The sequence below is a fragment of the Gadus morhua genome, chromosome 9 (assembly GCF_902167405.1).
Source record: "Gadus morhua chromosome 9, gadMor3.0, whole genome shotgun sequence".
Classification (NCBI taxonomy): Eukaryota; Metazoa; Chordata; class Actinopteri; order Gadiformes; family Gadidae; genus Gadus; species Gadus morhua.
Genome location: NC_044056.1, coordinates 22,156,170 through 22,170,138, shown reverse-complemented (window position 1 = coordinate 22,170,138; position 13,969 = coordinate 22,156,170). Strand labels below are relative to the sequence as shown.

The window sequence follows — 13,969 nt, the reverse complement described above, 5'->3', positions numbered from 1 at the left end:
ACCTTTTCCGCCAAAGGCCTTGAACTAGCAATTCCAAAACAGTCACTGTCATCGTCGTTGTAGTGTGAAGAATTAAAGAGTATACTGGCTGCACTATCATGTTGAAGCGATGCTGCAGAAACAATTCGTTTGAGTGGACACACTAAATGACGACTGAATTTATTTTCATGTCATTTTGTTCATAACCTAAATTGATCCCCACATATATAAGTGCATCACTTTATGAATGGGTTCCCTAGAGATGGATGGACACAGAGCCTGATGTACACACATCAACCTCTAAGAATCAGGCAATCAAGGCGTTGCTCTGAGCGGCTCTAGCAAGCGATGTCAGAGCTGTTCTGATGATACGCCACGCCATTGTCCCTCTAATGAATGCTGGATCTTAATGACCCACCACCGTCCAGAGCCAACAGGGATGGACAGTGGGCCCTCATCTCATTGTCAGTCTCCTGCACCGTGGTAACACCGTCACCAGATGATAGCCAGATAGGCTGCTCGCCAAAGCCTTTCACACCGCCTTTCAAAACGACAAAATCCACGCCAACATAATCACACGAGGAACTGCCTGCAGCAGCCACGAGCCACTCCGCACACCTCAGATCTCAACCACCTTCTTTGTTTTTCCTGTACCAAAACCGTGGCTGCCATTGCACACCGGGTTCTCCCTCCGCCAGTTCCCGTTATGTAGATTCAGACCAACACAGGCCAGAGGACACGCAGATTGTTGTGACACGCGCAGCCAGGGCGCGGGCGGGAGGGGACAGGGGGACACGTCGAAGCGGAACCAGCCTCTGACTTTTGCCAAGCGTTCGCCCCCACTGAGCGTCATCCATGGAGCGCTGCAGATGCTCTGGACCCGCGGGACCGGCCTGGTGATTGCATGGCGCTTTAATAAGTCACACGCTGCCACCGCGCCGTGGCCTTCGTCATGCAGATGTCTCCGGCGCCTCCTGGTGGAAGAGGTGTGCCCCCGCTCAGATCTCTGTTCGGCTCGCGTGAGCGTCTGCATTTTGTAAATCGTCTGCAGTGACAGCCGAGGAGGGGGTGTCATTTCTGCTAGTGTGGGGTCTGTGGAGTTTTTATGTGACGTTGCACTGAGGCCGTGAGAGTGGCAGGCTCTTGGAAGGCGCTAAACGGGAGGGTTAGGGGGTTTTCGAGTGTCGAGTCACGTACGGACGTTTGAAGTGAACAGAACAAGCCGTTTCAGGCGAGGCTTTAAGAAGACACGGCTGGGAGCCTCGTGGGACACCTTTAAGTTAGAAGCTTTATCGAGCTGATTGATTTGCATCATGTTGCTCCCCTGTTTACAAGGACTTTGTTTATCAGTCTGTTTATCAGATCCTCTGATAAATGGTCGCTCGGCCTGGCCGACAGTGTGAGGGAGTTCTGTCCGTCTGTCGGTCTCCTGGTCAGTGGGTCTTTCTGTTGGTCTCTGGTCAGTTTGTCTGTCTGTCGGTCTCTGGTCAGTGGGTCTGTCTGTCGGTCCCTTGGTCAGTGTGACTGTCTGTCGGTCTCCTGGTCAGTGGGTCTGTCTGTCGGTCTCCTGGTCAGTGGGTCTGTTTGTTGGTCTCTGGTCAGTATGTCTGTCTGTCGGTCTCTTGGTCAGTATGTCTGTCTGTCGGTCTCTGGTCAGTATGTCTGTCTGTCGGTCTCTTGGTCAGTATGTCTGTCTGTCGGTCTCTTGGTCAGTGTGACTGTCTGTCGGTCTCTCGCTCTTAATATAAAAAAAATATTTTCATTTATTTTCCTTATTATACAAGAGAAAATAGCCTGGGAATCAGACAAATGTGCAAGCTCAGTTTTATTTGCTTTGGCACCTGGTTTGGCACCCTTCCCATTCAGAGAGACTTCCAGCCAACCTGGCCCGGCTCGGACCAATCACAAGCACTTATCTAATATGGGGTTGGTTTGGTACGATGACCGGACACGATGGGGCACGGTGAGGCATTTTAGTAAACGAAGATGCCTTCGCTGATGCCTGTTGAATACGCTATCACAACTGTATTAAACAAACTGGAAGGTAGGTTATCGCTGAAAGAAGAAAAAACAACTGGATTCCGAGGTTTTGTTGATAAGAAAGATGCATTTGCTGTACTTCCAAAAGGATTTATTCCCTCTACGTCACACGTTTTCTTGCTCTGATTAATTGTAGGTCGATCTAATTGGGTCCAGAGACATATTCGTTGGCGCTCGTTGATAATGTCCCTTGGATGTTTGTTTTCCAATATATTCCATTCCGCTAAGTGTAGAGATTGTTCAAAATGGAAAAATAACAATCGCTTATTATCTAAATAATAAATATAGTAGTAAATGTAATAGAAATACGTTTGCTAAACACAGTCTGAAACACAGTAAATAACCATGGCACTCTGTCTGTGTACATTGTGTCTGTCTGAATGGATGCTCTGTGACCGACTCAAGACAATGCCCCATGTCCCCTGACCTGACCCTCCTTCACCCAGCTGAACCCAAGCAACAGTTTTACATCTGAAGGAAAATACCATTCATTATTTATTTATTCAGGTAGATAGCAGCCGTGCCTTTTTCGCTCCCTCTTTGCTCATGTCTACGTTTTAATAGAAAACATATTGCCTCGTCGAGGGTCCAAAGAGTATCCCGGCCGGCCCCCTGACCTTCACGTGGGATTATTCACAGCGCTCGAGATTGGATGGAAAGCAACTCGGTCCCTCCTCCATCTGCATCAGCCCCGCGTCAAGAAGTGTTGTCTCTTTTGTCCGGGGTTTTGTTAATAAGGACAGATGACCTTACCGCGCCCCGCTGTTGTCAAGCCACTCTCCCCGGGCTGCGTGTCAGCCTGGGCTCCATTGTTCCTGCGCCTCTTCATTTAATGCAGGCTTTTTATTCACCTGTGTGGGGATGGGGGGTGTCGTGTGGGCCGCACCGCGGGGGTGCAGCGACAGCGACGCGGAATGAAAGGGAAGCGCAGTGTGGTTGGATGCAGAGGCTGGCAGACTGCACGACTATGTTTGGCCTTTTGAGAGGAGCTTTGATGAACTGTAACCCTGTTCAGATTCTTGATCCCATTAGAAATGTATGAGTAGAAGCATGTGTGTTTGTGTATGTGTGTTTGAGAAAGAGAGTGAGAGATAGCAAGAGAGAGAGAGAGACGGAGAGAGAGAGAGTCGGAGAGAGCGAGAGAGGGGCGGGCGAGCCAGCAAGCGAGTGTGCGTCTTCTGTGTGTCATCATAAGCTCATTATTTTTCTTCTCTCGCACAGATCTCCAGCCCATCATCACCTCTCGGCGAGAGTGCTTCTGTGTGCGGGAGCACAGCTGCACTCCTGTCACCTGACTACAGAACCCCCGCCGCAGCCAAAAGAAAGAGAAGAAGAAGAAAACATACCCAGAGGAACTACAGGCCTGGGATTAGGTGAGCTTCAGACCGTGTGCTTATGGCCATTACATCTGTCAGCGGCTCTCTCTGCGAGGGCATGGAGCTCACTGCGGCCACAATGCCGTGCAATGCATTCCCTTTATGAAATTATCCACTTAACAGCACCACTTATGAAGTACACAATAGCGACTTTCCCAGCTTCTGCCATTGCTTTACATTGTGGCCACGCCCCGGAGCACGTGTGACACTTGAAATGCCCTACAATGATTAATAACATGTTATAAACCAAAAAAGGTAATTGAAATGACTTAGGGGAAAGGGCTTACAGGAGCCATGGAGGCAGTAGTCCATCAAATGTGGTTTCCCATGGAATGGAAAAGAATTGCCTCTGTGTGTGTGTGTGTGTGTGTGTGTGTGTGTGTGTGTGTGTGTGTGTGTGTGTGTGTGTGTGTGTGTGTGTGTGTGTGTGTGTGTGTGTGTGTGAAAGAGAGAAGGAGTGTGTGTGTGTGTGTGTGTGTGTGTGTGTGTGTGTGTTTGTGTGTGTGTGTGTGTGTGTGTGTGTGTGTGTGTGTGTGTGTGTGTGTGTGTGTGTGTGTGTGTGTGTGTGTGTGTGTGTGTGTGTGTGAGTGTGTGTGTGTGTGTGTGTGTGTGTGTGTGAGTGTGTCTGTGAGAGAGAGTGTGGATGTGTGTGTGTTCAGCTGTACTTTGATTAATTGCCATGGTACAACAAATGAACATGGATTCAACCTCTGCCTGTCCAGATGATGTGCTGCTTAGGGAAAGTGACGAACTGATTGATTGTCTTTGAGATGTGAAAGAGCTGTTACAGGTGAATGTCTATGTTATTGGATACGGTCACTCAGAAATATTGAACACACACCCTGTGGTAAAAAGCACACGTGAAACTCATATTTCTAGCATAAACACACATGGACCCCCCCCCCCCCCCCTCTCTCTTTCCATCGTTCTCTCTTGGAAGATGACTAATGTGTTCTGCTGGTAGTTCTGGTAAACCCCGACCTGGGCTGACATCGGGAGGTATTACAGAGGTGGTGCGTGTCCAGACATTACTGGGAGGGGAATGGTGTACATCCATCTCTGTCAGAAGCGTTCATTACGTCAGCAACGCTCCCCGGCCTCTACTCATCCCATAAAGTATCCTTTTGATAGGAACAAATGAGCCTGAGTCACAGGGGGGCAGGCTATCTCCGTACCTCCACGTGAGGCTTAAACCAGCACCGCTGGTCCCCATCCATCCATCCCCCCACCAGGGCATCGCCGTGCCCGTCCAGCCGGGGGTCTGTGGGACTGATCGGTGGGGCAGACGTCGCCCCGGCGCCCGGTCTCACCCCCTCCTCTTGCCCTCCTCAGGGCAGGTCATGGCCCTGCTGGCCCCTCCGGCGGCCTGGCCCCTGGTGGTGATGCTGGTCCTGGGGTTCAGCACCAGAGGATGGAGCCTAAACCCTGACGACCCCAACGTGTGCAGCCACTGGGAGAGGTGAGCCGGTGGCGCTGACGCCAGAGACAGAGATACGTTTTACAGCCGGCAGGAAATAACGAAGCAAAACCAAAGTTGGGGACCCATCCGACAAATGCTGTGAGACAATATGGGGGGGGGGGGGCGGAGACGCTGCCTAAGATGATATACGCAGGGCGATTGATCAGTGTCGGCCCCGGCCTAATCAATCACAGCAGTCCTGTAGCCTGAATAATTACGGGTTGTGCTGGCTAATGTCACTTGTGAGAAATAAGCAGTAATAAGTGCTGTCCCCACAGAGCAGAGGGGAGGGGGCTGAGAAGATGTATGATCAGGGGGTTGACCCGACTGGGGCAGGATTGCTTATAGGACCCGTAGCTGGCCTGGAAAGCAGTTAAACAAATGTGTCTGAATCGCCTTTCTGCCGGGCCCTGGCAGCTCCTCTCATGGCCGGGATGTGGAATATTTAGATACTATATACTTTGTTGTTCTCTACTTGCTCTAGCTACCTCTGGTTTGGCTCCGTTAATATAATTGTCACATAAATACGATTTTATTGCGTTAAGACTCCTGTGGCCATCCTCCAAAGTATACTGCAAACCAAAACACAAGATGCCACTGAGTCCAAACAATTAGTTCAATTAATGATTTCTTAACTCAAAAGTTAGAAAACCGTTCTTGCTTTTTTTGATTAAACTATATGGATCAGAGTACAAAAAAAGGAAGTTTCTTAACAAATGTAGGATTGACTGTCTGCACCTCCTCTCTACTGACTAAACTGTCAGTGAACAGATAACTCTAACTCAAACTCATGATTAAAAAGAATCCAAAATAATATGTGCTGCTTACATTTGAACATAATATGACTAAACCACGCAATGCCTTGAGAGGAATTATTAATTGACGGTTCAAAATGCATTTAGTTGGTGGGTAGATGAATATCTGTATACCATTTGCAAAAAAGAAGCCCAAATGAAATGCTGAAACCACAATGAAGTGCGAATTGTGTTGTGTGACACAGCTACGCCGTGACCATCCAGGAGTCCTACGCTCACCCCTTTGACCAGATCTACTACACCAGATGCACCGACATCCTCAACTGGTTTAAATGCACCAGGCACAGGTACTTATCTTTCAGTCTCCTTAGGAACATGTGATCAGGGTTTTCCAGCCTTGTTCCTCGTCCTGCTGATCAGAGGAACCCGTGTGTGTGTGTGTTTCCTCCCGTCAGGATCAGCTACAAGACTGCGTACCGCAGGGGCGTGAGGACCATGTATAGGCGCCGCTCCCAGTGTTGCCCTGGTTACTTTGAGAGCGGGGACTTGTGTGTTCGTGAGTAATCTTTCTTCTTTATTTTTGACGTACGCGGCTGGTGCATAGATGGTATCTGTGCTTTAATGATCGCTCTCTCCGTCGCTCACAGGTAATGGTACAAAAAATACCCTGGTACTTTCAAAGAGCTTTTCGTATCCTGGACTCACCGATAATATGTTTCCTCGCTACGTATACCCGAGCCGTTCGCCGGAGCAACGCTGTCCGTCCAACTCGACACAAGTCGGAAAGTTCATTCCCGATTTTGTCATTCGGAGCACAATTCCACATATTTGCTCAATTTGGAGCAGGGCATCTTTATTTGTCCTGCCAGAGCGACTTCATTAAGCCTCTGTTACATGACATGAATGCGGCCCACTAATGGGTGCTGGTGAGGCCCGGAGCGGGCACCTGTCTGCCCTCACTGCCTCATGTTTGGTGGGCGGCCTAATGAATCGTTACGCTCCAGTCGCTTGGCTAGCTGCGTGGACCCCAGTGTGCTTTGGCCTTTAGCCGTCTTTAAAAGCTGGAGGCTATTTTACTAGATGTCATCTATGGGGTTGGTCAGGGCGGGTTCATGTAAGGGCGGAGTCGACTGATCGAGGGCGTATGCATTAGTCATCAGAAGGGCTGTGAAACTATTTTTAAATGAATTGTTTTTTCCTCCCTTCTGAGTGTGTGAGGAATTGGTGTCGGTGGCACTTGGCCTGGCATTGTGTGGACAGAGCTCAGTGCGATATATTCATATTGGTGTTTTGAACAATAAAAATTACTTTCCCCCCTCTTTGCAAAGACAAGGGGCAATAGCCTAGTTTCATATTTTGCGGTTCTTTGCAAACTCTTTATTTCCCATTGAATCATCGTCACCACTATAGATTTCTACTCGTTGCACAATTGGGGCTGATGAATGGAAAGCTGCCCTAATTAAGCAATAATGAAAACCAAAACCAAACGATAAATACCACAAACGTGGAACTGAGAAGGAGAATTGGCTCTATACTTCTATATTTACCCTCTTGTGTTAATTACACGTCAATATCGAGCAGTGTACCGTATACAGACTAAAGCCTAGCCAAGAGCCATTGAATGAAACCATAATCCATTTATCTGACTGCAAACACAGGCACAAGCAGAGCACCCAAGTTACCTTCATAATGACCAAAGGCTGATAAAGAGCTCATGGGATATTTACCGTTTACTCAAAAGCAATAAAATCCTTACGGTATTAAATCATTAAAGCTGTTCTCTATCAAACAACTGATCTATGATCTTTATTCACTATATGCTTGTGTCAGTGGGAGGGTGTCATTTTAATGGAACAATTAGGTGATAACCATTGAAATGCAATGTTGATGATGATTAGTTATCAGTTATTTTTTTGCACTTTGTGCAATCCAATTTACTTTGTGTACAACTCAAGCGATATATGTGATGTTGCCAATTGTGGCAACGACTTCTAAGATGATGGCGTGTTTTTTCACATGTAGGATCCAATCCTAATTACACCTGTGCCCACACACTGATTTACTCGAATAAAGGTTACGAAAGCAAGCTACACGTCTGAATAACATTGCTGTGTGTTCCTGTGGGCATATTTTTAATGGATCCTGTAATCCTTGCTGCTACTGCTGGCATGAGATTGACCTAATCATTAGAAGACATACGTTTACTTAATGAATTAATTCCCCTCTTAATGGGAGCAATCAGTTTGTTCTACCTGATTAATGACAGCAACAGGCTAATGACCGCAGGCTAAGTGCAGGGAATAATATGGTTAGTTCTGGTGTCGGTTGCAGAGTGTCCCTTTTATCAAGTGTTGCTCTTTAATGTAGTCCCGCTAGTCCCACTAAGGCATATGAGAATGAGAATGTGTCATTGGTCCTAATGGCGGAGAGACTTGAAGCGGTTTGATTTGAAGTTCTTTCCAGCGCTCGGCGCACTGGCTGGCACATTTTGCATTTGAGTTTTAATGATCGAAAAGGACCACCCCGCCCCCCCCCCCCCCTCCTCCCGAAAGGAATCCTGTGCCTTTGATTTCCTTTTCATTTGGTAGCTGTTGCTTCTTATTTAATGTTCAAAGATGGTGATTCACCTCTCAGAGATGTATGGCGAGGTATGTACGAGAACATTACAAGACCTTTTCTTTGGCTACGTTTTTACTACATCTGTCTGGAACAGACTAGATTCATTCAGCCACCCACATACATACAGATTGTTCTGTTTTTCATGACACAGTACACATTCAGACATTATGTTCATCACCTCAGGGAAGTGTGACTAATAATATACAATTGTCAGACTTTTCCCCCGCCAACCGTCAGAAAGCTCTTCCATCACAGGAAATGTGCAGGAAAAAAAACATAATTAGAGTGGTGTCGGCAAAGAGCAGGCTTATCAGCAGCCATTTTAAAAGATTGTAGGTTTTGCTGAAAGAGAACTCAAATTTATTAACACTGTATGAGCGATGCCAATTAGCTCCATTGTTCCCTGTCCTGATAACACATCTGCATAATGAGTTAGATTAGCCTTTTATCTAGATGAAAGACTGGGGCCTGACAGATTCCGCAGACGTGAGTTAAGCAGAGTGATTCATAAATTTCAATTAAAATGAAAGGTCTACTTCCTTCTTTATTACGCCTTCTCCTCAGCCGTACGCCGCTTTTAGATCTCAGGAGGAGAGCGCGCTTTATCCTTCTCCCCATAGTCGAAGAAACGTCATTTCCATTTTTCTAAAGGATAAGACACACATTTGCATGTTCCCTGCGCGGCTGCTGATCGGAATTTGCTGATTGAAACGAAACAGAATCGAGTCATCGTGGTGACATTGAAATCCCCGTCTCCTCCTCCCTACCTTCAGTCGCTGGCTTACATGTACACGTACACACATTGATTACAGACAGTGGATTTGATGTCTTCGTCAGCAGAAATGTTGAAACTCCGCTCCCCAGCCAGACTCACACACAAACACACACACACACACACACACACACACGGAAAGACGCAGGTTGGTTGTCCACTGTCTCGCTGCGATTGGAAAGCTGGGCATTGCCTGCTTAGCCTGGCTCGCAGAGCATCCCTGCATTATCTCTCCGTCTCTGATTCACCATTCTTGCCTTAGGAACATTTCCCTGCCAGTAGGCACTGGCTTTGGGGTTCGTTTGAGATTCTCTACTACCCCCCCCCCCCCCCCCCCCCATCCTCTCCCTCCAGCCCCCTCCTCCTCTCCTCCCCTCTCCCCTCGGTGGAGTCCAATCGAAGGCAGATTGAGTGATAATCTATAGCAGCGCTGCTTGTGGCCTGCTCCTGCTGACTCTTCTGCCTGCAGGCAGGAAGAACAGCGCCAGCCTCTGCCAACAGCTGCACCGTTTCCCCTTTCAGTAACCACCTTGTTGCGGGGGGGAAATTATCCCCGTATCCCCCCATACAGCCGTGTTAAAATGATATCGAGTCTTGACATACAAAGTGTGACGCAAGTCAATGAAAGGCGTCTGATGCAGCATGGGGGGTTGCCGGTCGTTGACTCATTGGTTCATGCAAGGTGTGTTTCATCCATTATCCATCCATCACTCCGTCCATCCCAGAAAAGTGAGAGACTCGCATGCTGCTGATTTCCGTTGAGCAAGACTAAAGTTTGGTTCCCACATTACCTCGGATCTCTACTTGCTGAGATAAAGCTTCTATCCCTCTGGACAGACCGCCTTGGACATCACGGGATCACCCTCGCTTAATGCCTGTTGTCCTACGTTATATTTCCGGGCACCAATAGACGAGCAACGTGGAAAGGAAACAGGAAAAACCGAATGTCCATGTAGGTCACTTCATTATCCTGCTGAACGAAACTTCTTCCGCAACTCTTCTTTGAAAGGAGCTCCCAGGAATACTAATGGTGTCCTAATCAATGTGGTGCCGTGTTCCTCAATATGCATGATCAAGAAAAGCTGCACACTTGGTAAACAGCGCAGCACCCCCCGGAGCCGATACGTTAGAGTGTGGCTATGACAAAGCGCAAGGTGATCAAATTACAAGGGATTTACAGTCTTCTCTGCTCCGGCCTGCCGCGAGCCAATGGGACGGGGAGAGGCAGGTCTCGACGTGATAAAGACGTGATGTTGACGGAGGACTCCATCCGCTAACAAATCATTGGGCTTAGTGTCAAGTCGAGGTGATGGCTATTAAATATGAATGCCACGGCTCAATTTGAGCCAGGATGGCCCGACGGGGGATTCCTCGTGGGCCGGTTAATGGGCCTGCAGCTGTCAGCTCTGCAAGTCCCATAATGCAGCAGTGGTTTGATTGTATACGCGGTTAGAGGAAGTGTTCTTTGTGTGTGTTCGGAGGCGTCGGCCGTCCCACTATTAACGAGGAGGTGTTTGTGTGTTTGTGTGTTTCAGCGCTCTGCACGGAGGAGTGCTCCCATGGCCGCTGCGTCTCCCCAGACACCTGCCAGTGTGAGCCCGGCTGGGGCGGACTGGACTGCTCCAGTGGTGAGAGACCCTACTTGGATTCTCACAGATAAGACCCTACATTCATCACCTAAAAGCGGAATGCAGACGCACTCAAATCTGGCACGTTTCGTTTCGCTTCCTTTGCTTCCTCTTTGATTTGACCAATCACATTGCAGGAGGCGGAGCTCTGTAAGCGTGTCATTGGCCATCGGAAACCCGGCCAGCAGTAGTGAACTGTAAATGAAAACGTCCTTAAACGTTTCAAATAACCACTGGGCAGAGTGACCACTGTAGAAAAACGACTGGGCCCGGGCTGTGTAACCACCCATCCCCCAGATCATCTTCTTCTTTAAACATAATAGTAGTGTCCCCCCCACTCGGCTCTGTCTGGCCTTGGGGCACTGCGCTCATATTTTTAGGTTTTTAATGTGAAAATAAATGTTGCCGATTTTTAAGAGAATCCACATAAACAACAAGGTGTTGTGTCCCAATGATACCACTGTCAAGACTTTGGTAATCACAAGTACTGAGTTATGAGATGACGTTGAGTCATTGAGGGTGGACATACCCCAAGGAGCAGGTCGGTAGTTAAGAGGATGTTCATCTTTCAACTTAGAGCATAGAGTGAAAAAGAATCCACTCCTAGGCCTTTTAGAAGTCAACACAAGTTGAAGTTGTGTGTTAGCTGTGAAGCATGTCCTTGTTATGAGCTCAGCTCTCGTGGTGGTGAAGGTCACCCCCCTCCTCTTCCTCTCTGCTTTCTGCCGACGGGAAAGGTAAGCCACAATGAATACGTCTTCATCTGCTGAAAGTGGAAGTGATTTGCTTGATGAACACCTTGATGAACACAGTGGACGCAATTCATGGTTGCCTCCCCTCTCCTTCACACAGACACACACACACACTCACACACACACACACACACACACACACACACACACACACACACACACACACACACACACACACACGGACACAAACACATGTAGCTATGCATGCACAAAACAGACACACACAGGCACGCATTTACTCTCACACACACACACACACACACACACACACACACACACACACACACACACACGCACACACACACACACACACGCACACAGGGACACAGACAAATACACACACTGACATGCGCGCGTGCACGCATGCACACACAAACATAAAAACACACGTGCTGGCATGCACACACACACCGATACACAGGCATATAGAAACACACCAACACACACACGCACACACACCGACACACAATTGCAACATCCCTTGTGTCAGCAGAGTGCTGCGCTGCTGTGTGAATCCTGATGAGACGGGTGTCTGCGGGCCGTGCTCTGGAATGATGAATAGATTAGAGGAACCACCGCAGCAGCCCCTCTGGCGGCGGCTACCCCCCTCACCCTGAGACCCCCGAGCAGAGGGCAGGGGAGGGGAGCCGGGCAGACCTTCTGGAGTCAGCCCCCCTCCCTCAGTGGCTCAGGGGGTAGAGCCGGACCGCGGGCAACCCGGAAGGTTGCTAGTTCGATCCCCGGCTCCTCCTAGCTAAGCGTGGTTGAGGTGTCCCTGAGCGAGGCACCTCACCCTCACTGCACCTGGTGAGCTGGCTGTCGCCTTTCTGGTTGACAACGCCGTCACGTGTGAATGTGTGAATGTTTGGCAATCATTTTTATTGCTTTGAGTGGCCTCTGGTTAGAAAGGTGCGGTATAAATACAAATACATTCTCAACAGGGAAGATGCTATCGACTGCTAGGGAATATTTATGAGTGTATAGGGGCATTGGAATTAGTTGAAATGAAAGTAAACAAAAGGTTCCATGACTAGGGGAGCAGAGATTTGCACACTTGCCGACAAGCGGTGGTGTGATGTGTATTGCGATCTGCATTGCTATTGCGCGCAGTGTTTCTAACCCCATGACTTAAGTGAATCTGTTTGTTTCAATGGCTCTTTAGTCGTGTGCTCATAACCTTCACCAGATATACTTAGGGATGAGTGATGGTGGTGAAAGTCATATCAGTGGTGCTGTGGTATGGATCTATGACTTTTCATTAACAAAAGAGCCATTCCCTGATTACCGGCCGCGTGTAAATCAGCATCTCTTGCTCTGTGGTGCGGCCGTTTGGAGCTGGATTCATGGGGCTAAGTGACAGCGCTGTGCTGTTTGCCTCTCGTCACGTCCACAGACCCGCCGCTGAGGGCTGGTGACTGGCCCTAAGATAAGAATAGGTTCACCTTTCCCCCCCCCCCCCCCCTTGGGAATACATGTACTGCTATGCATACGTTGCCCGGGTGCAAGTGCAGCGTTAATTCCCCCTTATTAAAGCCGACCTGATGATTCACACAGTGGCATTATTCATAACTTTGCATTTCCATAACCGGCGCGGTTCCAGGGTTTTTCATTTACAAGCTTTCATCTGTAGAAATGAGGAATGAGTGCCAATATTTTAATTAAATCTGCCCCCCTTTCTTTCACATAAATAGCGCACCATTCCCTTTATTTCTCTCTGTAATTTAACTTGCTCCCAGCAAAGGTGATCAGGGTTTACTAGTGGTCCCTGTGTGAGTGGCTTCGTCTCCTACTCTACGGCCCACTGAACGGAGGAGCACCTCAACTCCTATTCACTTTAGCGCACATCCACAGCGGCGCTGTAAGCTATATCTGTCAAGGTATTCATCCAAGGCTTTGTTTTTCATGGTGTCGGTATTTTGTACTGAAAGAAAGACAGAATTATCTGGCAGCAAAGCAGCAAGTCCGAAAACACGAGTGTGCAGACCCACGTGTGTGCAGGCACCCAGCAGTGTGTGCAGAGACTCGTGTGTGCACGAGCACCCAGCAGTGCGTGCAGCCACTCAGGGGTGACTCGCCGGCGCAAGAGCAGCGTGAGGCCAACGCCACGGCCCTCTGCCAACGATCTGACGGAGGATCAAAGGCTTGGACCTCCTTTCTGGAGCAATACCCAACAGGACACAGTGTGTGCGTCTATATGGGTCAGCTGGTGAAAACGCTGGAGGAGAAAATGAGGAAAGAAAGAGGTTTTAACGGCTAACAGCTAGCGACGGCGCGGATGGGCAGACGGGCAGGGGATAAGTCGTGGGTTGCCGTGGTGTTGCGGGAGGAGAATATTACCTGGCCTCACCCGCGGGTGTCTGCTGGCTCTCGCCGGAGAGAGATGCTGCATCCTTGTCTCTCGGCCCCAGGCTGGATCTGACCTGTGACCCCTCTCAGAGAGACGGGGTGTCGCCAGACAATCTGAACAACACAGCGCTCCGGTGAATGCTGAACAGAGGTCTATCCGAGGCACAATATCCAAGTACATTTCACAGAGGCTTGACAATTTCATTTTTTACTTTTTTGCGAGTTGGGTGTTGTTATCACAGG

At 48.7% G+C, this 13,969-nt stretch overlaps 1 protein-coding gene across 2 annotated transcripts in view; it reads left to right on the top strand.

Moving 5' to 3' along the window:
- Positions 1 to 13,969, top strand: part of megf11 (multiple EGF-like-domains 11) — a 67,870-nt gene that overhangs the window by 8,539 nt on the left and 45,362 nt on the right. For both annotated transcript variants that reach the window (XM_030366733.1, XM_030366732.1), the window contains exons 2-6: positions 3,241 to 3,392; positions 4,728 to 4,854; positions 5,855 to 5,956; positions 6,065 to 6,165; positions 10,536 to 10,628. In XM_030366733.1, the coding sequence (XP_030222593.1) occupies positions 4,736 to 4,854; positions 5,855 to 5,956; positions 6,065 to 6,165; positions 10,536 to 10,628 (415 nt within the window). In that variant the 5' untranslated portion in view covers positions 3,241 to 3,392; positions 4,728 to 4,735. The remainder of the gene's footprint in view (positions 1 to 3,240; positions 3,393 to 4,727; positions 4,855 to 5,854; positions 5,957 to 6,064; positions 6,166 to 10,535; positions 10,629 to 13,969) is intronic.